The sequence below is a fragment of the Macaca nemestrina genome, chromosome 11 (genome assembly GCF_043159975.1).
Source record: "Macaca nemestrina isolate mMacNem1 chromosome 11, mMacNem.hap1, whole genome shotgun sequence".
NCBI classification, from domain to species: Eukaryota; Metazoa; Chordata; class Mammalia; order Primates; family Cercopithecidae; genus Macaca; species Macaca nemestrina.
In genome coordinates this window covers 106,320,552-106,346,270 of record NC_092135.1, presented here as the reverse complement: position 1 = coordinate 106,346,270, position 25,719 = coordinate 106,320,552, and the positions used below count along the sequence as shown (strand labels likewise).

The 25,719-nt window shown below is 41.8% G+C and overlaps 2 protein-coding genes across 7 annotated transcripts in view; one reads left to right on the top strand and one right to left on the bottom strand.

Annotated features, from left to right (window-relative positions):
* LOC105467990 (phosphoinositide kinase, FYVE-type zinc finger containing) overlaps nt 1-2,779 on the bottom strand; it is a 102,028-nt gene extending 99,249 nt beyond the window's left edge. Inside the window, exon 1 of one of the 3 annotated variants that reach the window (XM_011717865.3) lies at nt 2,623-2,779. In XM_011717865.3, coding sequence (XP_011716167.2) covers nt 2,623-2,763 — 141 coding nt within the window. In that variant the 5' untranslated portion in view covers nt 2,764-2,779. The remainder of the gene's footprint in view (nt 1-2,622) is intronic. The other 2 variants (XM_011717864.3, XM_024788571.2) reach the window with 2 other exon arrangements.
* A 357-nt stretch (nt 2,780-3,136) lies between these two features.
* On the top strand, nt 3,137-22,096 carry LOC105467989 (isocitrate dehydrogenase (NADP(+)) 1). Of its 4 annotated transcripts, none has more exons than XM_011717842.3 (10): nt 3,137-3,331; nt 4,300-4,370; nt 6,677-6,814; nt 9,615-9,906; nt 13,487-13,592; nt 15,309-15,486; nt 16,434-16,585; nt 18,605-18,745; nt 19,384-19,546; nt 21,155-22,096. In XM_011717842.3, the coding sequence occupies exons 3-10, from the start codon at nt 6,693-6,695 to the stop codon at nt 21,243-21,245; spliced, it is 1,245 nt and encodes a 414-aa protein (XP_011716144.2). In that variant the 5' UTR covers nt 3,137-3,331; nt 4,300-4,370; nt 6,677-6,692; the 3' UTR covers nt 21,246-22,096. The 4 variants fall into 4 exon arrangements, with proteins under 4 accessions (XP_011716144.2, XP_011716147.2, XP_011716146.2 ...); XM_011717845.3 differs by lacking the exon at nt 3,137-3,331 and adding an exon at nt 3,461-3,483; XM_011717844.3 differs by lacking the exon at nt 3,137-3,331 and adding an exon at nt 3,894-3,914.
* Nucleotides 22,097-25,719: the final 3,623 nt, after the last annotated feature.

Below are 25,719 nucleotides of genomic sequence, written 5' to 3'. Positions count from 1 at the left end.
TCTTTATTGTACTATATTTGACATATTTTTATGGCTGCCCTACATTGTTTAGGGAACAAGTATGGATATGAACACTTACTTGTGGTAGTGAGCAAGGGGTAATAAGAAATGTGAACCTGAGCCGGGCGCGGTGGCTCAAGCCAGTAATCCCAGCACTTTGGGAGGCCGAGACGGGCGGATCACGAGGTCAGGATATCGAGACCATCCTGGCTAACACGGTGAAACCCCGTCTCTACTAAAAAATACAAAAAACTAGCCGGGCGAGGTGGCGGGCGCCTGTAGTCCCAGCTACTCGGGAGGCTGAGGCAGGAGAATGGCGTAAACCCGGGAGGCAGAGCTTGCAGTGAGCTGAGATCCGGCCACTGCACTCCAGCCTGGGCGACAGAGCGAGACTCCGTCTCAAAAAAAAAAAAAAAAAAAAAAAAAAAAAAGAAATGTGAACCTGATATAATATAAAGTAACTACAGTCTCAGGTGTCTTAGGGCATCAGATTCAAGATGAAAATTAAAACTGTGGGGAAAAGAAAGAAAGATAAGATTATTCCTGTGTCTATGCAGAAATGGAAGTCATAAGAAACCCCATTTTGATCTGTACTAAGAAAAATTGTTCTGCTTTGAGATGCTGTTAATCTGTAACTTTACCCCAACCCTGTGCTCACAGAAACATGTGCTGTATTGAATCAACATTTAATGGATTTAGGGCTGTGCAGGATGTGCCTTGTTAGCAATATGTTTGCAGGCAGTATGCCTGGTAAAAGTCATCACCGTTCTCCATTCTCTATTAACCAGGGACACACTGCGGAAAGCTGCAGGGACCTCTGCCCAAGAAAGCCTGGGTATTGTCCAAGGTTTCTCCCAACTGAGATAGCCTGAGATACGGCCTCATGGGAAAGGAAAGACCTTACATCCCCCAGCCCGACACCCGTGAAGGGTCTGTGCTGAGGAGGAGTAGTGAAAGAAGGAGGCCTCTTTGCAGTTGAGATAAGAAGAAGGTTTCTGTGTCCTGCTCGTCCTTGGGAATGGAATGTCTTGGTGTAAAGCTGACCATTCATTCTATTCTGAGATAGGAGAAAATCGCCTATCTCAGATAGGCTGGAAGCAAGATATGCTGGCAGCAATACTTCTCTGTTACTCCTTGCTACACTGAGATGTTTGTGTAAAGTGAAACATAAATCTAGCCTATGTGCACATCCAGGCACAGTGCCTTCCCTGGAACTTATTCATGATACAGATTCCTTTGCTCACATTTCCCTGCTGACCTTCTCCCCACCATCACCCTGTTTTTCTGCCACACTCCCCTCACCAAGATAGTAAAAATAGTCATCAATAAATACTGAGGGAACTCAGAGACCAGCACCGGTGCAGGTCCTCGCACGTTGAGCACCAGTCTCCTGGGCCCACTGTTCTTTCTATATACTTTGTCTCTGTGTTTTATTTCTTTTCTCAGTCTCTCGTCTCCACCTGAGAAATACCCACAGGTGTGGAGGGGCAGGCCCCCTTCAAAAAGCTCATATACCTCTCTAAACAGTTCTACAGGAATAAATGGAGGTTGGCTGCCAATACCCCTTAAACCACCTCAAAAACCAAGTTGACAGGCTGTATGCTTTTTTCTTTTCTCTCGGGAAAAATACCAGTGCCCTCTAGTGTCCAAAGTGCACCTTGAGTAGTACAATGTAGATCAGTTTATCTTCAAAGAATAACGTACTAATTCAATGTTAGAGATAATTTTTTAAAATAAATTTTGGAGGCTGGGCGCCGTGGCTCACGCCTGTAATCCCAGCACTTTCGGAGGTCGAGGCAGGCAGATCACTTGAGGTCAGGAGTTGGAAACCAACCTGGCCAACATGGTGAAACCCCATCTCTACTAAATACAAAAATTAGCTTAGCATGGTGGCACACCTGTAGTCCCAGTTACTTGGGAAGCTGAAACGGGAGAATCACTTGAACCCAGGAGGCAGAGTTGCAGTGAGCCGAGACTGCGCCACCACACTCCAGCCTGGGTGACAGAGCAAGACTCTGTCTCACAAATAAATAAATAAATATTGCAGCATTAAATTCTGGGCAGCAATATAAAAGCATGCTATTATCCTACAGATCACAATATAAAACACTCTTTATTTTCATGTTTTTGAGAGCAATGAACACACAAGATACAATCTCTGGAGGAGACCAGAATTCTTTTTTTAATCCACCGTTTTTTAAGGCTTCACATCTCTAGTCCAGCTTTATTGGATCACAGATAATCCCCCTCGACTGAGCATGGTGGCCCACGCTTGTAATCCCAGGACTTTGGGAGGCCGAGGAGGGCCGATCACTTGAGCCCAGGAGTTCGAGACCAGCCCGGGCAACATGGTGAAACCCCGTCTCTACCAAAGGAAAAAGAAAAGAAAAGCAATAAAGAAGAATTCGCTAAGTGTGGTTGTGTGCACCTGTAATCCCAGCTACTCGGAAGGCTGAGGTGGGATGATCTCTTGAGTCCAGGAAGTCTAGGCTGCAGTGAGCGGTGATCGCTCCGCTGCACTCCATCCAGGGCAACAGAGCAAGACCCTGTCTTAAAACAGAAAATAATAAGAATACCATTCATTATCTTCTAACGCAAACAATCAATGGAGTTTCTACAGACCGAGACATACGTGGTGGCAGGACCTGCTTGTGTAACTGTTCCATCCTTTGCATTCGGCAGCGCCGAATACCCTAGGCGACCCCGCGCTGGCTGGGGGCACTCTTTTTTCAGCCAAAGGCACGTTCCATTACCGCCCCTCATGGGCGCGCCAGGCAGCGGGCCGGCCGAGCTGCCACCGCCCGGGGCGCCCTGTCCGGTTAACTTCAGTGCCGACCTGGAAACTCATTCCGTGGTGCTCTAGATTGTTACAAAGTTCTGGGTGGTGCAGCCCCAGCGCGCCCCGCTCCCCGGCCTGCAGGTGGCATACGAGTCTCTCCGCTGTCGGAATTCGGGACTGAATCACTGCGGCGCGGAAACCCCTTCCCCCAACAGGATCACCGGGAAAGCGGCACCATGGAGTCTCTATCCCTGGCTGTGGCCACGCCCCTCTCGCGGACTCCGCCCACCCCACGGGAATTGACTCTTGGCGATTGGAGGCGTGTCGAGGGCGGGGCTGGGGGAGGTGGGCTGAGGAGGCGGGGCCTGGGAGGGGACAAAGCAGGGAAGAGGAAAAGCTCGGACCCGCCCTATGGTCCCGGGTTTCTGCAGAGTCTACTTCAGAAGCCGAGGCACTGGGAGTCCGGTTTGGGATTGCCAGGCTGTGTTTGTGAGTCTGAGCTTGTGAGCGGCTGTGGCGCCCCAACTCCTCGCCAGCATAGCATCCCGGCAGGTAACCTCTGGCTCCGAGAGGCGGCCCCGGTCCCTGGCTGTGGTGGGGTGGTTCTAATTCCCCAGAAGGCAGGAATGGGGTAAAGGAAGAAAGCGCAGATCTTGGGTGTGGAGGGAGTCGAGGCCTGCTGGCAAAGAAGGGAACAAATCCAGGTAATGAGAATGGGAAAAGAAAAAGGGGTAGGAGGGGATGCTGGATGCTTGGATATGCAGAAGGCCTGCTTTTGGGCATGGGAGGGAGAAATTGGGCGGTGGGGAAGTTGGATGCAATGACAAGGGGAAAAATCATGTCTGCACTTAAGTTGGAAAATCGAGGGGTGGAGGTTGCAAGAATGCATGTAGAAGACTAAGCCTGGAGTGTAGGAGGAAGAAAACGTGCAGCAGCTGCGGGCTGGATGCAAAGAAGGCTGTTAAGCCGAAGACGGGCGTCTGCAGGGAACTCAGGCGGCGGGGAATAGCCCTGAGGCTGATCCCTCGCGCCCGCCAGGGGGCGTGGAGGGGGCGGAGCTCCAGCGGCCTTCCGAGGGGTCGCTAGGCCACACGGGGCCAGAGTGGGCTGGGGAAAACACCCCCGCCAGTTCCGGGTGCGTGGAGTTTAAAAAGTCCCAGCACCAGCGAGAGGAGGGGAGGGGCGGGCGTGGAGACCTGGAAGGAGGTACCGATCCAGCCGTGGTTGCAGCCCTCTTGCACAACGGCCATAAGGACGGGTGCAGGCCAAGAGCAAGGACGTGCAAACCCCAAGACCTGCTGACGGGCAGCGAAGCGGGGACACGCAGAGATAATTGTGCTCCCGTGACCTTTATTTGGGAAGTGCCTACGGGGCCTAAAACTGGCCTTTGTGCCTCCAAATACACTCAGCACTGTACTTGAAACCAGATAAACTGGGCTGTCTGGCAGGTATTAAAAACAGCTAAATTCTCCTGTGAGTGTTCTGTATGTTAACACTTTCTATTCCTCGTTTTGTTTTAGGAGATAAACTACATTCAGTTGAGTCTGCAAGACTGGGAGGAATTGGGGTGATAAATTCATTCACTGTCAAGGTGAGAATTAGCAATTTCCTCCCTTCTTCTGTACTTTCTTTGATGTGGCAGTACAGTGTTTAACTGGTCTTGGGGGCAGGCCGAGGCACTGCAACGGAGTGAGTGAGGAATATTTCCAACAACGAATTCCAACAGCTTCCTTGTTTCTTTTAATCCAGTGCCTTCTCTGCAAGAGAACATTTTTGCCCAGAAATTATTGTAGTTCATGAACTCGGCAAAAAACAATCTGGCCAAAAATTTGAGGTTGATGAAAATAATATTAAATGGCTCTTTTTTTCGTTATTCTGTATTGTTATTCCAGGTTTATTTTCTGGAATTGCACAAGTATGTTAGGAGATAGGATTCAGCTTAAGAGTAAATGAGCTGGTGCCTGTTGGTCTTAGAACAGCCCTTCCTTCTGAAGTTGGGGTTGGGGTGGAGGCAAAATCTTGAGGGGCAAAAAAGGTGGAGAAGTCAGTCCAGTGGGGCCTCAAGCCCATCCCACAGAAATCAGATCCAGAAGAAATACAATTATGTTCCACATGGTAGTAACAAAAAAGCTTCACTGTTTTAGTTAAAAGATGGTAAAAATTTCATGGCTAAGTAATGTGAGGAAAACCTGAAGCATTTGAGGTATGCATTATGAGATAAAGAAAGATTATTGTAGAGAATACAGTTGCTTTAACTGAGAAGGAAATAGTGAACTAAAAAGATATCAGTCTTTTCATTTTAGGTACAATATTTGACCTTTATTAACTGTATTTGCCATCAATGATAAATTGCCATGTCATGACTGTTGCATCATACTATATAGGGGCATGGCCATGGAAGTGTAGTATCAGGAACCAGATAAGTTCACTGCCTCCTTTTTTGCTTTGTTTTAAAATAAGGATGAGTGTGACAGTGGAATCAAACATGAACTGAATCATGTGCTTTCAGCTGTACTACAAATTATACTTGACATTACATATGGGAAGTAATTGGCTCATCCACACCATTCTGTTCATTTTTTTTAGTCTAGTTCAGTTCCAGAAGGTTCCCCAAAGGAATCTCCTAAACACTAGTAAGAAAAATTCTAGAATTGCAAATTTGGAAAGTGAAAATGGGCCTGGGGATTGGAAATACATCCAGGCTTGTCGAGAAACTGAGGCTTACTGTCTACTAATCATTATATTTTTATTTAAAGACCAAATTACTTTAGCTCAATTTTTAAAGAAAGATTATTTTAGGCCTCTTACCTAATAAATTTTTTAAGTCAATTCTCTTGACTTTTTTAGTCCTTAAGAGAATAAAAGCAATTTGTAGCTGTGTAGTTGGATTAAAAAAGAGTTTCGATTAGAGCATCATTAGAAGGAATAGATAACTTTTAGCAGGCTCAGGGCTGCTTCTGCCTCTAAGGACAAGCTGGGACATGGTCTTCATTGAAGCCTCACAGTTTCATTTTTTCCAAAGGGTCCACCCTTGCACTTTCGCAGAATCAGATTGATTTGTGTATGCTACCACCCTATCCTTAAAGTGCTGTCTTCCTAGGACAATGCACAGATTGTCCTGTCCCACTCACTAGCAGCTTACCCTTGCCTGTGAACAGCCAGAAGAAGATGACAGGGACATGCTTTGGTCCTGGGCAGTGGCCCTACTGTATAGAGATTCTTCTAATTGAGAAATCACTTTGTTGTATTTAGCCCCACATCTCGAATGTCTGAGTTATCTCTAGGAAAACAGTTCCCCCGGGGAATTCTTCATCTCGCCTTTAGACTTAAAGTTTCCCTAAATATGGGTCACAAGAACCAGTTGAATCTCCTCATGGCTAGTTATTTTTATTAAATAACAAAAACAGCCTCTTAAAAGAGGGGAAATACTAGCACTCACCACTCTGCTCATCTTGAGAGCCCAGTAAAATGATGAGCTGGACTGAAGTGTTTGATAAACATGAGATTGTGGAAATAATCTCATTCATAAGACAAACCAGTAGTTGAGAATAATGATTGCATTATGAAGGGCATGTTATAGAGTCAGGCTCTCCCACGCTCCAGCTAGGTGGCCTTGGGAAAGCTCTTTTTCCTTTAACAAAGTAAAATGGGAAAATGATGTCCGTTTTTTAGGATTGTTATGAGGGCTAGCTCAGAAACCACATGTGAAACCTAACACAATACTTTGTACAGAGAAGATACTCAGTTCTAATGGTAAATAGAATTGCTGTTACCTCAACTGCGCATAAATTGAATTGCATGAATTGTTCTTTTAGTAGTCACCACGTTGTTTATATATTTACTTTCCCAATTATAATGAAATAAATGACAAGACATGTATTTTTTTTTTCTTTTTAGGTTTATTGAAGTCAAAATGTCCAAAAAAATCAGTGGCGGTTCTGTGGTAGAGCTGCAAGGAGATGAAATGACACGAATCATTTGGGAATTGATTAAAGAGAAACTCATTTTTCCCTATGTGGAATTGGATCTACATAGGTAAATGAGTTACCCCTCCGTGTAGCAAACTCAGAAAGTATAATTCGCTGGGCATAGTGGTACACACCTGAAGTCGCAGTTACTTAGAAGGGAGAGGCAAGAGGATCCCTCAAGGCCAGGAATTCAAGTCCAACCTGGGCAACAGAGTGAGACCCCATCACTTTAAAAAAAAGAAAAACAAAAGGGAAGGAGAAACAGGAAAAAAAAAAAAAAAAAAAAAAGAACGTAATCTGAATTATTTTGAGGTGAAGTTAGCTTTTTTTATATAGATATAGCTGTGTTTTGTGAATAAAGTTTGTTTTAAGCCTAAATATATTCAGATGAATCTTCTATTTTAATTTTAACATACTGCTAGAAAAACTTGATTTATCATCTAAAAGTCAAGAATTATAAGGGAAAGAATGATTTTCAGATTCTTCTAACCTTCTGTTTCCTGTGAAGGTTTCATTTGTAACAAAGCAGTGGCTAAGAGTAGTACAATGTATTGAGAAAAGGGAAATAAGAGAGGATGTAAGAAACAGTAAACTGAATGCAGTTAACACAGTTTTGTCATTTCAAACTCAATTTTCTATCACTCTGCTTAGTCAATGGACCTGTTTCCTTTTCATTCCTCACCTTTTGCCCTTTTCATCTAATTGTAGTGCAGAAAGAATTCATGAAGTTACTTAATTGAACCCCTCCTTTCCAGCAAAAGTTCCCTTAAATCCTATGTCTCTTTGCCCTGCGTGTAAAGTGCTTGGGGACAGATGCAAACGTCTATGTAATTCTCTCATTTTTTTCGCTGTGCTTTTTATAAACTTGCTTCTATTCTTTGTATCTTTAGGTAGAGATAGAATTTTTTAAAGGGTAAAGTGTCTGAAGACTGGCATAGTAAAATATTGAGCAACACATTTCAGCCAAACTATTGGCAACTCTAAGTGTGTTTGCCTCAGCCCAGAATTAGCCATCAAAATTTGTCCTAAGGACCTGATTGAGTGGAGACATTTAATTCACATAATGTCATTAAACATACTTTTTAATTATTCTAAACCTAAGCTGCTGATGTCTATATTGAAATCATAAGATATAAATGCTTGCAGAAGTCAACCAAACATAAAAGAAATTAGGCATAAAAATATCTTCCAACTAGGTTAAAAAAACAGCATTTTAGGAACTCCTGTTTCAGGACTTTACATGACAGTAGGTGAACTGGCAGGGTTCTTGTCCTTATAATGGCTGCAAAGATGCTTTGAGGCTCTTTAGTGTAGAATCATGAGGAGTTTTAAAGGGGAGGCACTATGACTAGGAGGAAAAAAGTTGGTGGCTGCAGACTAGATAATTTTTGGAGGCTCAAACAAGTTTTAAATTTTTCCAAAATTGCTATGATTATCACTGACTGGTTCTTTTTGAGGAGAATGGAGCAGATAGTTTGTTTTATGTAGGCTGGACAGTGGTCCCGGTAATTTGTTCCTTCCTTTCTAATCTTGTTAGAAATGTTAAGAAGACAAGCAAAAAATCTACTAATTTGCTGGTAGATTGTCCTCATGAGAAATGGTTCCCAGGAACTTGAAAATTACTGATCATACCTCCTGTTAGAGTTGGGATTGGATCAGCATTTCCTGTGCAAGAAGATAACAAAGGACATGACTTCGCTAGATTTATATGATTTACCTAAAGTCGAAGCAGCTGGGAATTATTTTTATCTGGAAATAAGTCAAGATTACTATCTCTTTGTTTGCATCATGAGTTGGGTAGGAGATCTAAGAAAGGAAGATAAAGGAACCAAAAAGAAATCTAGAGGCATAATAGTTCAGCAAGTTTTAAGAGCTGAAAAACTTTTCTTTAAATCCCTGGAGAACAGAATACATTGTTACATTATTTTGTTTTCTTGCTTTTTAACAAACTGTTACATGCTTCAAATAAAGCTTTGCAGTCATTTTCTATGTTCCCTGGATAACCCAACATTCTTTCAGCTCTGAATGACCTGCAATCTTAGTGTTGGTGTATATTAAGCTATAACTCTCTGGTATATACAAAACCATGATGATTCCATTACTTACCCAATAAACTGTAGGCTTGTTTCCAGAACAAGCACTTGCTCAAGAATTAGAGAAAGAATTAGCCGGGCCTGGTGGCGCATGCCTGTAGTCCCAGCGGCTTGGGAGGCTGAGGCGGGAGAATCACTTGAACCCAGGAGGCAGAGGTTGAGTGAGCCGAGATCATGCCACTGCACTCCAGCCTGGGCAACAAAACAAGACTCGTCTCAAAAATAATAATAATAACAATAATTAGGGAAAGGCTAATTTTATGACTGGCATTAATGAAGGAGCCATTAGCATTTTTGGCATCAACTGTCACATCTTTACCTCCTACCACTTTAATGTCAAAATACAAAAAATCCTTTAAGCCCTCCCACCCCCTTCTATTTTTAAAGAACAATATTTACTAAGGGAAAAAGGTGGCTCTTAGGCTTACACTTAATTATACTAATTATATGGAGAGAAACCCGGCCGTTATTTCCTCTATCTGTTGAAAAACAGGAGGCAAAGGGCAGAGTTTGATGGTTTCCATTCAGTTTCCTGATAGACAGCTTCCCATTACAAGAGGAGGGGTGGCCCAGCAGTCTAGCCTCTCTTAGTTCTCTTTTTAGTTGGCACCCATGTTCTGTGTTTAGGGTGTGCTAATGCTAAAACTCGGCAGATTTTGGTATACTTGGAGCCTTCACTTTCTGCATAATGAGCTCCATATGCCATCACTATAGTTATAGGTTACAACTATCCGTTTGTCTGAAAAATTTTGCTTCTAATTTTTCTCTTTCTAGCTATGATTTAGGCATAGAGAATCGTGATGCCACCAACGACCAGGTCACCAAGGATGCTGCAGAAGCTATAAAGAAGTATAATGTTGGCGTCAAATGTGCCACTATCACTCCTGATGAGAAGAGGGTTGAGGAGTTCAAGTTGAAACAAATGTGGAAATCACCAAATGGCACCATACGAAATATTCTGGGTGGCACGGTCTTCAGAGAAGCCATTATCTGCAAAAATATCCCCCGGCTTGTGAGTGGATGGGTAAAACCTATCATCATAGGTCGTCATGCTTACGGGGATCAAGTAAGTTATGTTGGCAATAATTTGATTTTCCATGTTCTTTTTTCATGGCCCAGACTTTCCAACTTATATGTGTTTTATTCTTATCTTTTGGTATCTACACCCATTAAGCAAAGTACAAAATTGATCAATGCATATATGTATAACTGTATATTTACACACATTTAGCTAAAGGCAAATACAAATAAACTTACAAATAGGCATCCATCTCAACACATTTTTTCAAACATGCTGTTTTTTTTCCTTTATCCTTTTATTCAGTTATACCATAGGATATTGCCATTTTTATGTTTGTAATTTCATATGGTTCAACCAGATCTGTGGTTTTCAACACTGGCTGCACAATAGGATCCCCCTACAAGTGTTTTTGGTCGTTTTGTTTTGCTTTGCTTGATTTGTTTCTTTGTTTTAGTTCCAATGTTGAGTACCACCCTACACAAATTGAAATCTGAATTCCATGGGGTTTAGCCATTTTAAAGCTCCCTAGGTGAATCTAATATGCAAACTTGAGAACCACCAAAGATTGTATTAAACATGATCCCATCATGCATAAAAGAAAAAACTGGCTGGGTACCATCGTTCACATCTGTAATCCTAGCACTTTGAAGGCCAAGTTGGAAGGACTGCTTGAGGCCAGGAGTTTGAGACTAGCCTGAATAGCAGAACCCTGTCTCTACAAAAATGAAAAGTATTTCAATAATTACATCAATTGCTCATGGAAGAGCCAGTTTTATTGTTTATTCATATTTAAAGTGAGTAGGCAAAGCTGAGTGGAGTGGCATGTGCCTATAGTCCCAGCTATTTGGGAGGCTGAGGCCTGAGGATCCCTTAAGCCCAGGAGTTCAAGGTTACAGCTATGAGCTATGATCACACCACTGCCTGCACAACAGAGCAAGACCCTGTCTCAAAAAAGAAAAAGAAAAAAAAAAAACTGACTCGGTAGTTGAAAGCAGCCTTACTAAAGCATTCCTGCCTGCTTGGAAAAACAGTATTGCTTCTTTACTTCTGTACCAGTAGGCTTGTTGCCAAATTAAGCAAAAAACTGCCAAGTAAACAAAATCAAAGTTCAGTGTTGAAACTGAGGTTTCAGACTTTCACAGAAAGTAGTTTATGTCTTAAAAGGACCTTTAAAACAGGAATCTCTGATGTTGAAATCCGGAGGTTTTAATGTAGCCATCATTGAAAACAGTGTGTTGAGGGTAAACAGTTTAGTCCTTGAGGGATCAGTTAACTTTGTTCCACCCTGTGGCTAAAACTATCCTTTCGTCCTGGCCAGAGCCTTCAGAAATAGCTCCCAGGGGCCCAGGCAAGGGAAGGTAGATGGCAGTGGTGCAAACTCGCTAATCTTGCAAACATCACCCTAGATTCTTTCGGGCTCAGTCGTGCCTTTTTTGTGTGTGTATCCTTTTTGTGTTTTGTTTTTGAGACAGTCTCGCTCTGCCGCCCAGGCTGGAGTACAGTGGCGTGATCTCAGCTCACTACAAGCTCCGCCTCCTGGGTTAAGCAATTCTCCTGCCTCAGCCTGCTGAGTAGCTGGGGATTACAGGCACCCACCACCACACCTGGCTAATTTTTGTGTTTTTAGTAGGGATGGGGTTTCACCATGTTGGTCAGGAAGGTCTCGAACTCCTGACCTCGTGATCCGCCCGTCTTTGCCTCCCAAAGTGCTGGGATTACAGGCGTGAGCCACCACTCCCGGCCTTCCTTTGTTTTTGTTTTGTTTTGTTTTTATTTTGGCATCAGTTATTTGTAAAAATGGCCATTGTACTTATTAAAGTCCAGAAAGAGAATTTCAAACCTCAGGTCGATTCACAGACTGTTTAAATATGCATAAACCTATACAATGCATTTATGGTGCTTTGGTGCCTCAGTTTCTCCCTTTTCAGAAATAGTAATAAATTACCACTCATATTTAATTTACAGACTTTATATGTCAACAAAGTTCTGTGTAAAGTAGGTATTTAATCTTCATTGTTACTTGCTGTTCTTTGACCAACTGTTATTAGTATTTCTCTGTTTTTTGTTTTTTTTTTTTCCGAGACGGAGTCTTGCTCTGTTGCCCAGGCAGGAGTGCAGTGGCACGATGTCAGCTCACTGCAAGCTCCGCCTCCTGGGTTCACGCCATTCTCCTGCCTCAGCCTCCTGAGTAGCTGGGACTACAGGTGCCCGCCACCACGCCCGGCTAATTTTTTGTATTTTTAGTAGAGACGGGGTTTCACCGTGTTAGCCAGGATGGTCTTGATCTGCTGAGCTTGTGATCCGCCCACCTCGGCCTCCAAAAGTGCTGGGATTACAGGCATGAGCCACCACGCCCAGCCTGTTATTAGTATTTCTCTACACATATAGATGTGGCCAGCGCCTGCTGGTACCTAACTCTGCAAGTATCTGATTCAAGTCATTGAAGAAGATACAATGCAGCAAAGACTTCTGGATGTCTAGTATATGCCAGGCATATTATTCCACTCAGTAGCTGAGGCCCATAAGGGAGGTGTCTGTCCTTGAACAGCCCTTTCCTAAAAATCATCATCATCCCATTGTAGCTGCTCCCAGAATGATTTGATTGCTCCATATGAACAAGTCCTATAACACTAGTAACAATGATACCATAAGAGACCGAGCTCCGATGGCCTAAGGACGGACCAGACCTCAAGTCCTTTGACCCTGGATGCAGTATTTGTACTATATCATAGTTCCCTCCTTGTAAGGCTGATGTAAGAATCAAATGAGGTGATACAAGTTAAGCACTTAAAGCGTCTGGCATAGAGTAAGGACAAAGCATTAGCTACCTCAGTACTACAACTAGTATTGTTATCATCACCCTCTAGGGAGACTTCCCTGGCTTCCATGCCATGGTCACCTCTTTTCTTCTGTCATCCTATAGTCTTTTTGGGGGGGGGGGGGTCTATACTTTCTTTTGGCATTTGAAAGCTCTTACATTGCTTTTCACTTGTATATGTCTTTATTGGGTTGTAAACTTCCTTTTTTTTTTTTTTTTTTTTTTTTTTTTGAGACGGAGTCTTGCTCTGTCACCCAGGCTGGAGTGCAGTGGCCGGATCTCAGCTCACTGCAAGCTCCTCCTCTCGGGTTCACGCCATTCTCCTGCCTCAGCCTCCCGAGTAGCTGGGACTACATGCACCCGCCACTTCACCCGGCTAGTTTTTTGTATTTTTTAGTAGAGACGGGGTTTCACCGTATTAGCCAGGATGGTCTCGATCTCCTGACCTCATGATCCGCCCGTCTCGGCCTCCCAAAGTGCTGGGATTACAGGCTTGAGCCACCGCGCCCGGCTGGGTTGTAAACTTCCTAAAGGAAAGTGGCTTATGTTATTCTCTGTCCTCTCCAGATCAGTGCTCAGAAAACTTTCCTGTACATCATATAGGCACCTAATAAATATTTATTGATTTGGGGGAACTTCTAGACCTCTTCATCCACATGTCCTAACAAAAAAAAAAAAAAAAAGAAGTTTGACATACTGCCCTATTTGTCTAGGTATCTTCTAGGTCTATATTGTATGAATATTTTCCTTATAATTCCTGCTAGGGTATTTTTTTTTTTTCTTTATGCCTTTTTCTCCCCTACATAGTACAGAGCAACTGATTTTGTTGTTCCTGGGCCTGGAAAAGTAGAGATAACCTACACACCAAGTGATGGAACCCAAAAGGTGACATACCTGGTACATAACTTTGAAGGTATGTATGACTGTAGCATAAGCTTCATCTTTTTTTAAAAACAAATGATTTAGATAACATTTTTATTGCTTTTTTAAAGTTAGTTATGTGGCTGCCTAAAAACATAATCTGAATTTACAGTGTTTTTGCAAAACCCGAAACCTGACATAAAAAAGTAATTTGCTTCCATGCCTTCCTGTGGCATGATTAAAGGCACAAAAGGGTTAGCCACTTAATTGGAAATGCCTTTCGGCAAAGGCAAGGAGATAATTACGCATTTATCTTAAAGCACAGAGAGAAGGTTGGCAGAAATCTGTTGTGCGTGAATTGTATACGTTAAATATTAATATTCTCAAATCACCTGGCTTATAATCCTGCCCTTTGCTCTGATAGGGTTTGTATCTGGAAGAGGTTGCATTATATATTTGCTGAAGTTTTCTTCTTGCCCTTCTGGGTATTTATTCTGTGAAAGTGGAACATTTGCTTTTTGCCTTTTCTTTCCCAGCTACCCTGCTACCTTTGATGGTAAATCCCACCCACAAGTTGTTGAAACAATTAGTCGGCCCTTTTCCTTCACTATTGAAGTTGTTGAAAGCACTCACACAAACAAAAAAAACCCCAACATTCACCTAGCTTTTGTTTTTCTTGCCTCTTCCAAATAATATCATTTATTGGAATCTGGTTCTGCAGGCTTCAGCACCTTTCACCCTGAACCCAAGTTAACCCTGAGCGTTGGCATAGATTCAAGTTCTATCTAAACAGAGTTCAATAAGAGTTGTAAAAGACGGTGATTACATGTAGCATAATTATTTCTACTTATTTCTACCAACTACAGGAGGAGTGCTCAGTATCCTCCAGGAGATTATAAGAATTTTCATTCAGTATTTGAAATGCAAGTTTTTCTCAATAACTGAGGATTGAGTGTACCCCCAAAGTTTAAAATAGATGTTGGGAATTGTAAAGGTAGGTGTGTTTGTCCATTCTTGCGTTGCTATAAAGAAGTACCTGAGGCTGCGTAAGTTATAAAGAAAAGAGGTTTAATTGGCTCGTGGTTCTGCAGGCTGTACAAGCCTGGTTCCAACACCTGTTCCTGGTGAGGGCCTCAGGAAGCTTCCAATCTTGGCAGAAGGCGAACAGACAATAGGTGTATCACATAGCAAGAGAAAAAGAAGGGGGAGGTCCCAGACTCTTTTAAACAACCAAATTTCAAGTGAATTAACTGAGCGAGAACTCACATAATCACCAAAGGGGATGGTGCTAAGCCATGCATAAGAGATCCAACCCCATGTTCCAATCACCTCCCACCGGGCCCCACATCCAACATTGGGAATCACATTTCAACATGAGATTTGGAAGGGACAAATATCCAAACCATATCAGTATGTAAAAGAAGTTTCAAAATTATTTGCCTTTTCTTACATGTATTTCTGCTTCATACCAGTTTTTGGTATTTCTGCATCTTCAGGATTTTAAAGACTGTATGTTTTTTCATTTCTATTGTACTTCCAAAGCAAGTTAGAATGTCCTTATCTAGAACTGGCTTTTCTCTCATTATATGCCTCAGAAATTTGTAGAATATTCAGGTTAGAAACCTGTCTGGGACTTCTGAAGTCTAGTCCCAGATGTGAGAGCTGAGAAGTAGGTCATTCGGTTGTGATAGGTAACTTTACCCTTATTACAACTACACTACATTTATTCTTCTCCCTTTTTTTCCTCTTATTGGTTTCTCCTCTACAGAGGGTGGTGGTGTTGCCATGGGGATGTATAATCAAGATAAGTCAATTGAAGATTTTGCACACAGTTCCTTCCAAATGGCTCTGTCTAAGGGTTGGCCTTTGTATCTGAGCACCAAAAACACTATTCTGAAGAAATATGATGGGCGTTTTAAAGACATCTTTCAGGAGATATATGACAAGTAACTATAGTTCTTTTTTAACATTTTCCTTATTCTCAAGTAAGCTGACATCTGTCATATAGAGTATGTATCTCCCTGTCCCTATGATTCTGGGGAAATTGAGTGAAAATCATCACTGTCTCTTAAAGATAAGGGCAAAGCTGAGGTTTAGCAGGAGTGAAACAAAACCACTCAGAGTTGCTTTTAGAAGATAAACATGTTCTCAAATAAAGGCCCCACATGAATTTTTTTCAGAGCCAGGTTCTTTAATGTTTAAATAAAAGTACCCTGTTAGTGATAGGAAGTTCTAATTTTTCATGTGGGAGTTTCTAAGTCAGACCCATTTCCATGCTTTCTGAAGCCCATTGTTAGAATTTAAAACTGTTTTAGTGGAGTCATTTGAGCTTAAGTCTAAGTTTATAACAACACTGGCGTCCACAGCACAGGAGGTGAGCATGTGTTAATATTTAAGATTGGCATAAGTCTCTTTAGGTGCAGGTGTTTAGGCCAAAATGTTCCTGAGTCATTTTGATTCCTCCTCCTGCTGCCCATCTATACCAAGCCCAGAAACTGTCCGGAATATGTTTTAGTTTCCTGAATGACACCAAGCAGTAGAACAGCCTTTTCAAAAATACATTTTTAAAATAAGCTGAATCTCAAGAATCTGATCTATAGTATAATGAAAACTGAAAAGTGAGGTAGTCATTGGGATACTCTACTGTCTCAATTCTCACAGCTTCCCTGCAAGGTGGGTAAAATTGTTCTTACAGATGGTCAAATTGAGTTTTACAGCTAGAAAATGATTGGGCTAGGATTTGAGCCAATATCTGTCAGATTCCTGAGTTTCTGCTGCTTCCACTAAAATATATGCTGCTGCTTGTGTGTCCTATCTTCTCTTTGGGACAAACAGATGATATCCGTAACAAAATCAATTTTATTATTATTCTCTTTTCTCTCTTGTTTCCTAGGCAGTACAAGTCCCAATTTGAAGCCCAAAAGATCTGGTATGAGCATAGGCTCATCGATGACATGGTGGCCCAAGCTATGAAATCAGAGGGAGGCTTCATCTGGGCCTGTAAAAACTATGATGGTGACGTGCAGTCGGACTCTGTGGCCCAAGGTACGGAGGTGGAGCCTGGCCTGTAGGAACTGGGTCATTCCAGGGTAGTTCTCTAATTTGGGGAGGGGAGTTTTATAGTCCTTTGCTGTAAAATCATGGAATGTTAAAACTCCAGGTCCACTGTCTTATCTGACAGCTAAGGAAATGAAGCTCAGACTAGAGAAGTGATTTACTCAAGACCACAAGGGAAGTAAATGAGTGGATTGACACTCCTAGCTCTAGCCTTAGATGTTAACACAGTTTCTCTCGTAACCTTTTTCCCCACTTCAAGTTTTAAAGCCTACCTGATCTGAAAAATCACTCCCTTTCCCTGCCTTCCTTGTCCTTTGGTGAAAATGTAAAAAACCAGGGCACTCAGGGAAGGAGGGATAAAGTGAGGAGCCTGATCATGTCATAACCAAGCTTTGGTGCCTGCAAAGCTCATTTATCTAGCAGCAGGACCTACTCATGTCCCTCTGCCAGCTGCTGTTCTGGTAGAATAGAAAACAAATGTGTTTGGCCGGGCACAGTGGCTCATGCCTGTAATCCCAGCACTTTGAGAGGCCAAGGCAGTGGTTCACTTGAGGCCAGGAGTTCGAGACCAGCCCGGCCAACATAGCAAAATCCAATCTCTACTTTAAAAAAAAAAATACCAAAATTAGCCAGGTGCAGTCACATGCCTATAGTCCCAGCCACTCAGGAGGCAGAGGCATGAGAATTTCTTGAGCCTGGGAAGCGGAGGTTGCAGTGAGCTGAGATCATGCCACTATACTACAGCCTGGGCAACAGAGCAGGACTCTTGTCTCAACAACAACAAAAAACACAAGTGTTTTTGTTTACTGCTTAGCTTATACACAAATACATTGAGCAAAGAACCCTAGGACTGTTTACAGAAATTCCAGAAGTTTCATGCATGGGGTAAGGGCCAAATCAACAGAAACACAGCACCTGGTTTCCTCAGCGCCAAGTTGCCCTTCAGTTTCAGTTGCCCATGGTAGCTGTGTGAACTTGAATCTCCCCAGATGAATGTTTGTTAACTTTAATTATGTTTGTTTTTCCCAAGAAGTTCTACTTTTTCTTTCTCTTATCAGTGTTAAGCATCTCCTCTCAGTTAGAAAATCAGTAGATCAACCTGGTTAAAGATAACTTTTATGTCAGATAAATGAGTCACACAACTCTCCTTACCCTGCTTCTGTTTCTCTACATCCTCACAATCATTTGTACTGAATGCAACAGAGGAAGGAGTGTTGTTGCTTTGTGATGACTCCGTGGTTGATGATTAACTTCACAGGTGATGTTGGGAGGTAGCAAAAATGGAGAAAAGAAGAAAATCAATTGTACAGATATAAGAGTTGTAATGTGGTTCTTTCAATAAGAAACTACAGAAACGAATTGTTGTATTGAGGGTATGAAAGAGAGCGAGGAAGGGCAACTGGGATGTTCTTGGATCCAACCGATCCTGTGTTTACCTGCCTTCTCTTCCCAGTCCCAGCAAGTGTATGAGCAGCTTGAGGGTAGGAGACAGCTCTCATCCATCTTTATTTCCCCAGAGCAGCAGAGCATTGCACATAAGAATAACAGTAATAGATTGAGCTCTCACTGTGTCCAGTACTATTCTAAGAAATATATAGTTTTCATATATATTTATGAATATATGTATATTTATCTAATCCCACAGCAACCTAGTGAAGTAGGTGCTGTTATTACTCCCATTTTACAGATAAGAAAACTGAGCCACAGTAGCTATAAAGCCACAGAACTAGAGTGGAATGCAGGCAGTTGGACCCTGAGCCCTCCATCAAGGAGTAGGTACCCCTGAGATAAGTGAGGGGAAAATGCAGCCTTTCCAGACCCATTGGCTCTGACATCTGGAACAGGGATCCTGCCTTCTGAAAGGCAGAATTATTGGTGATTCCATGTGCTCATGTTTACTTTGCTTACTAAGACCTATCAAGATAGAGTCATTTATGCTCTCATTTCTGAGAGACTCCGTGCTCTTCATGCAGTTGGACCCAATGCTTCATGCTCCGCTACTTACAGGGTATGGCTCTCTCGGCATGATGACCAGTGTGCTGGTTTGTCCAGACGGCAAGACAGTAGAAGCAGAGGCTGCCCACGGGACTGTAACCCGTCACTACCGCATGTACCAGAAAGGACAGGAGACGTCCACCAATCCCATTGGTAAGATGGTGTTTACATTGATTTTTCACCAGAGAGTGCTCTCCAAAGGATATCTCCAAAGCAGCTCAGATGTGTTCCCTTGGCTTCTCAGTGTTTTGTGTGCAAAGTCATCACTAAGTAGCTGATTTGTTCTACTAATAAGATCTATTTCAATATGCTTCTTAAAATATAAAATATATGCTTTTCTGTTTTGTGGGAGAACATAGGTTACAGAGAAGATTTATCAACAAGCATTTTCCTTTACCCGTGGTGCAGTGAAATGTCACATAAGGCTACAAATCTATAAGTCACAGGCATAGATCCTTTCAACCAGTTTCAAAGATAGCACTTTAAAAGGAGATTACAGCCTGGAAAAAGGAGACCAATATAGACAAGAGATAGAAGAGAATGTGACCTTTTTCAAATTAGAAAATGCCTTAAGTTTCAAGCACTAGTACCATGCCATGAAAATGTGTTTTCTTAAAGTTTCTGTTTGGTAAAATATTTCTAACTTTCCTAAAACTTTTGACCCATGTTGTTAGTATCTAAAGAAGTCTGTCACTTAAACAAAAAACTATTCTGTTTTTGGGAACTATGAGACATTTGGAAACCTCTGTAACTGGGATGATGGGAGTGTTGGGTTTTTTCCCCCCTTTTAGCTTCCATTTTTGCCTGGACCAGAGGGTTAGCCCACAGAGCAAAGCTTGATAACAATAAAGAACTTGCCTTCTTTGCAAATGCTTTGGAAGAAGTCTGTATTGAGACAATTGAGGCTGGCTTCATGACCAAGGACTTGGCCGCTTGCATTAAAGGTTTACCCAAGTAAGTATAAGATGCCCTAGCGTCTGTGGTCAAATTAACACTTATCCTCATTGGGCTTAGAGCATCAGTGCTTTCTGGAAATATATAAATTGTTATTCATCATCTAGTTCAGCAGTCAGCAGACATTATCTGTAAATTGTCAGATAGTGAATGTTTTAGGCTTTGTAGGACATATAGTCTTTTTGCAACTACACAACTACTCAACTTTGCCTCTGCCATTGTAGCAAAAAAGCAGTCATAGACAATAGAGAATCAAATAGTGTGGCAACACCCCAATCAGACTTTTATGTTCGAAACCATGTGCTGGGCTGTAATTTGCTGACATCCTATCTAGTTGACAATCATTGAATGAAAAGGTTCTATTTAATTTTAAGAAGCAGATTATAGACAAATAGAAACAAAGGTACTTCAGAGGCTATTTTATTCTACACCTTTATTTTCTTTAACTTACCGATGAGAAAAGTGAGCAGCACAAGTTTAAGGTGTGCAATTGTTTATAGTCCCTTAAGTATCTGTAACCAATATTTGGGCAAATATTTGACAGCCCATATGTTTACTGAGAATTTTTCTAAGAACATGGTAGCCAGTATCCTGGGGGGATTGGCTCCATATCTCAACCAGTGCATCCACAGAGGTCCCACGTAGGATCAGTATATCCCATAATGGGGATATACTTGATCACTGCGTGTTTCTTAATTTAAATTTTCAGCAAGATTGTAGTGTTTGAAATGGTCTTATCAGGGGAATACCTTTGTAGCCTATTTAATAGGCACCTGTCAGCAGGATTATGTTATCCAGTCTACTGTCTTTCGTTTTTCCTTTTTTTTCTTTTCTGTTGAGACACAGTCTCGCTCCGCACAGGCTGGAGTGCAGTGGCGTGATCTCAGCTCACTGCAACCTCTGCCTCCCGGGTTCAAGCGATTCTCCTGCCTCAGCCTCCCAAGTAGCTGGGACTACAGGTGTGTGTCACCATGCCCAGCTAATTTTATTTTATTTTATTATTATTATTATTATTTGTATTTTTAGTAGAGACGGGGTTCCACTGTTAGCCAGGATGGTCTCCATCTCTTGTCCTCATGATCTGCCCGCCTTGGCCTCCCAAAGTGCTGGGATTATAGGCGTGAGCCACCAGGCCCAGCCTGTCTTTTGTTTTCTTAAGACACTGATAGAAATAATAACATTATATCCTTTTTTAAGGACATGTAACAGTTTGTGGGAAGGTGGGTAAAGGATTGGCTATGCCCTGAATAAGTTTTGTTATGTTTAAGAATGAGGAAGAAGTGGGATGATTTTGGTTTCAGCAGCATTAGTCTGAACTGAAACTCCGTGATAATTTCACCCCCAAAGCTACATAGCAAGAAACCTAACTGAGTATGTGTGGGTGAGTCTCTACTGCAGGCTGCCTAGAGAGCCTGAGTACTGAGCCTGGGTCAGCCCCAGGAACCTTGAACATAGTCATTGTCTATAAATTTTGTAGCTTACTAACATGAATGTGTTTTCTTCCAGAAACAAAGAGAATACTATTTTAAGTAGCATTTCTAGGACTTTACCGCTACCTGCTACCATATCAGAGACAAACTAAATTTTCTTTTTCTTCCTCCCCATTAGTGTGCAACGTTCTGACTACTTGAATACATTTGAGTTCATGGACAAACTTGGAGAAAACTTGAAGATCAAACTAGCTCAGGCCAAACTTTAAGTTCATAACTGGGCTGAGGAGGATAAGTGTCTTTTGGTAACTAGGTCTATAGGTTTACATTTTTCTGTATTACACTCAAGGATAAAGGCAAAATCAATTTTGTAATTTGTTTAGAAGTCAGAGTTTATCTTTTCTATAAGTTTACAGCCTTTTTCTTATATATACAGTTATTGCCACCTTTGTGAATGTGGCAAGGGACTTTTTTTAAAATTTTGTTTTATTTTCTAGTACCAGCCTCAGGATTTGGTTAGTACTGATTTGTATTCACTGTCACTTTTTCTCATGTTCTAATTATAAATGACCAAAATCAAGATTGCTCAAAAGGGTAAATGATAGCACAGTATTGTTCCCTAAAATATGCATAAAGTAGAAATTCACTTCCTTCCCCTCCTGTCCATGACCTTGGGCACAGGGAGGTTCTGGTGTCACAGATGTCCCGTTTTGTGAGGTAGAGCTGTTAAACTTGCACATGACTGGAACAAAGTATGAGTGCAACTCAAATGTGTTGAAGATACTGCAGTCATTTTTGTAAAGAGCTTGCTGAATGTTTCCAATAGACTAAATATTGTTTAGGCCACAGGAGAGTTTGGAATCCGGAATAAATACTACCTGGAGGTTCGTCCTCTCCATTTGTCTCTTTCTCCCCTGGCCTGGCCTGAATATCATGCTACTCTAAATATAGCATATTTCATCCAAGTGCAATAATGTAAGCTGCATCTTTTTTGGACTTCTGCTGGCCTGTTTTATTTCTTTTCTGTAAATGTGATTTCTCAGAAGTTGATATTAAACACTATTCTGGTCCTTATCTTCTCCTGAACTGTTGATTTTAATTAAAATTAAGTGCTAATGACTATTCTGCGTTTCTGTTTATTGGATGCCAAGCACCATGCTACATCCTAGCCACAGGAGTGTCATCTGAAAAAATTTTCTGCTCTTAAAAAGTTCACCATGGTGGAAATAGATAAGTAAATAGTAAGATGTAGATCCTGCAGTGAAAGGAAAGAAGACCAAAAAGGGAACTAAAGGAAGAATTAAGGAATATTAGAGAATATATTCTATCTATGCACATGCTTAGGAGTTTAGTCATTATATATATGTTATCTTGTAAATGATTAGGGAGCCAGTGAAGACTTTTAAGAAATAAGGGACTTGATCATATTTTTATTTTTAAAAATAGCACTCTGGGAAACTTGTATAAAAAATGGATAATGGCCGTGGGAGGCCAAGGCGGGCAGATCACAAGGTCAGGAGTTCAAGACCAGCCAGGCCAATACGGTGAAAACCCATCTCTACTAAAAATACAAAAGTTAGCCAGGCGTGTTGGTGCATGCCTGTAGTCCCAGCTACTCGGGAGGCTGAGGCAGAAGAATCGCTTGAACCTGAGAGGCAGAGGTTGTCGTGAGCCGAGATCACACCACTGCACTCCAGCCTGGGCAACAGAGGGAGACTCCGTCTCAAAACAAAAAAGAATGGATAGTGGGGGGTGGGGAGGAGGGTGTTGGGTGCAGTTGAGGAAGGAGGACCAGTTAGGAGGCTGTTGCAATACTTCAGGTGGGAAATGATGAAGATCTGACCGGAACAGTGGCACCAGGAAGAGAGCGGGATAATCCCTGGGATAAGGAAGTTGAATGGCTGGGTCTTGGCAAGACCAAGGATATGTGGGGATGGAGGGACAGGAGCAAGTCAAAGATGCTTCCCACTTTGTGGCTTCACACCTGGGGAAAGGCTGCTCCACATCCCAGCATCTCTGGGAGGGAGGCCCTGGTGAGCTTTGCACTCTTACACATCAAAAGTCAGTGAGTTGGGGTGGAGATCCTTGGTAATTTCTAGTCTACCTTCCTGGCAAGCTTGGAATTGGGCCCCAGACCCTGCTCTACACAAATCTCCTTGAAGGCCCAATGAAACATGGAGCCTTTCAGAATCCGATGGCATGGAGCTTATTCAAAATGAGCTTTTGACCAATTTCCCTCAGCGCTACCCCCAAAATACATCCCAATCCAAGCCCACAGTCCCAGAACAGCCCTGTTGAGAAGAGATTCTCATGAAGTAGGGGAGGCCCATGTGGCTTGGGCAATTTATTACTGACCAAATTGAAGTTAGAATCCAAACCATGTGAGCTCTCCTGGCAAGGGAAATAAAAATCAATTTTCACATAAGATAACCGGTGTCAGGTCACTCAGGTGGTAGAAAAAAAAAAATTGCTTCTAGTTAACATCAAGAAAGAGGCAATAAATATCTTCATCTCATGTAAGATTTTTAAGATTTTTCAGTAAAAGATTTTATAACCTATACTGTAGTTTGTAAAAGGAATAGAGATCTACATAAATTAGAATAGAAGACACATAATCATTGTTTCTCTGGTGGCTTTTTGCTGATAAATTCAACTAGTCTTTACCTCAATATAATGACATGCCAATGACTCATTTTAATATTAATACCTGTAAGTTTTTTTAATAGGATAGATTGGGATTATAAGGAAAAGGAATGTAAATTCTTTTTACGTGCCTTCATACTATCTCATTTAATTCTCACCAGAGTCTTAAGAAGTTGACTGTATACCACTGATACTTTTTATGAGAAAGCAAAAAATTAGAGATGTTATTAATAATTAAACATGGAACTGATATTTTCTTCCAAAAGGCCACAGGTCTTTCACTCTTTGGAAAATAGATTTTTTTTTTTCTCTTTTGAGATGGAGTCTTGTTCTGTTGCCCAGGCTAGAGTGCAACGGCATGATCTTGGCTCACTGCAGCCTCCGCCTCCCAGGTCCAAGTGATTCACCTGCCTCAGCCACCCAAGTAGCTGGGATTACAGGCGCCGGTCACCAAGCCCGGCTAATTTTTGTATTTTTAATAGAGATGGGGTTTCACCATGTTGGCCACGCTGGTCTCGAACTCCTGACATTCCGCCTCAGCCTCCCAAAGTGCTGGGATTACAGGCGTGAGCCACCGCACCCAGCCATAAACATATTTAAAGCCCTTTGATGTCCAACATACTGGTTAAATGTAGTATTCTTCAGATTGTTAGATATTTGGCTTCTTACAAAATTCAAATTGTTTTAACATTTTAAACTTTACATCCAAAAAAAAATTGTCAAATAAAATGTGTTTTGCACTCTCCTCCTCTCATCTAAACTTATTACTCAGCTGAGCACAGTGGTTCACGCTTGTAATCCCAGCACTTTAGGAAGCTTGAGGTCAGGAGTTTGAGACCAGCCTGGCCAACATGGTGAAACCCCGTCTCTACTAAAAATACAAAAATTAGCCAGGCATGGTGGCTATAGTTATTCAGGAGGCAGAAGCAAGAGAATCACTTGAACCTGGGAGGCAGAGGTTGTAGTGAGCAAAGACTGCACCACCGCACTCCAGCCTGGGCAACAGAATGAGACTCTATCTCAAAAAATAATAATAATTTTTAAAAATAAACTTATTACTCTTTTTTCAGATTTTTGACTGGTAACCTCTTCATAACTGTTAGAGCATCCATTTCCTCTTTCATTAACAAGATTTTAATAAATTTTAAAAGTGTTTTGGGCCAGAGATGGTGGCTCACACCTGTAATCCCAGCACTTTGGGAGGCTGAGGCGGCCGGATCACTTGAGGTCAAGACCAGCCTAGCCAACATGACAAAACCCTGTCTCTACTAAAAATACAAAAACTAGCCAGGCATGGTGGCAGTCACCTGTAGTCCCAGCTACTCAGGAGGCTGAGGCAGGAGAATCGCTTGAACCCAGGAGGCGGAGGCTGCAGTAAACTGAGATTGCACCACTGCACTCCAGCCTGGGCAACAGAGTGAGATTCCGTCTCCAAAAAAAAAAAAAAAAAAGGGTTTTGTTTCTACTGCTTTGACCAAAGTTGCAAAATACATCAGTGGCCATTTTGAATTGGAACTTGGGAGTCACATTTCAGGTTTGGGTAGGAGATGAAAGCATCACATACAACAAAATGATGGCATTGGACTGGGTGATTTTAAATAGTTCCTCCAGCATTCACAAGCATCCTCAGAGTTGATCCGGTGAGTGAAAATCAACATTTGGCCTAATGTCTATCAGGATCAGCATTTGGCCAAGAACCCAGTTAATGTTCTAAAATAATTAGCAAATGAACAGATGCTGACCAATACATTCAGAGGCTGATGGTTTATTATGTAACAACCAGAGGATCAGAATTGTTGACCTGGGAAATGATTACTCTTTAGCACAACATAGAAGGCAGCAGGATCCAGGGACAGGGAAAATATGAGTTCCAGACTTCAAAACTCTAAATTGTAGGTACTGTTTCTTAAGAAGAATTTCTAACTGAAAATATTTAAAATTTAATCTTAGCAGTCAGAATCACAGCTCCCCTGTGTTCCTGCTTGATACATAAAATCCTTCTACAACACTAACAAGTGACCTACCATCTACTTAAATATTATATAATAATTATTTCCCCCAAATTAAGAGTCTTGGCTCTTCTTATTAAGAAGGAAATTA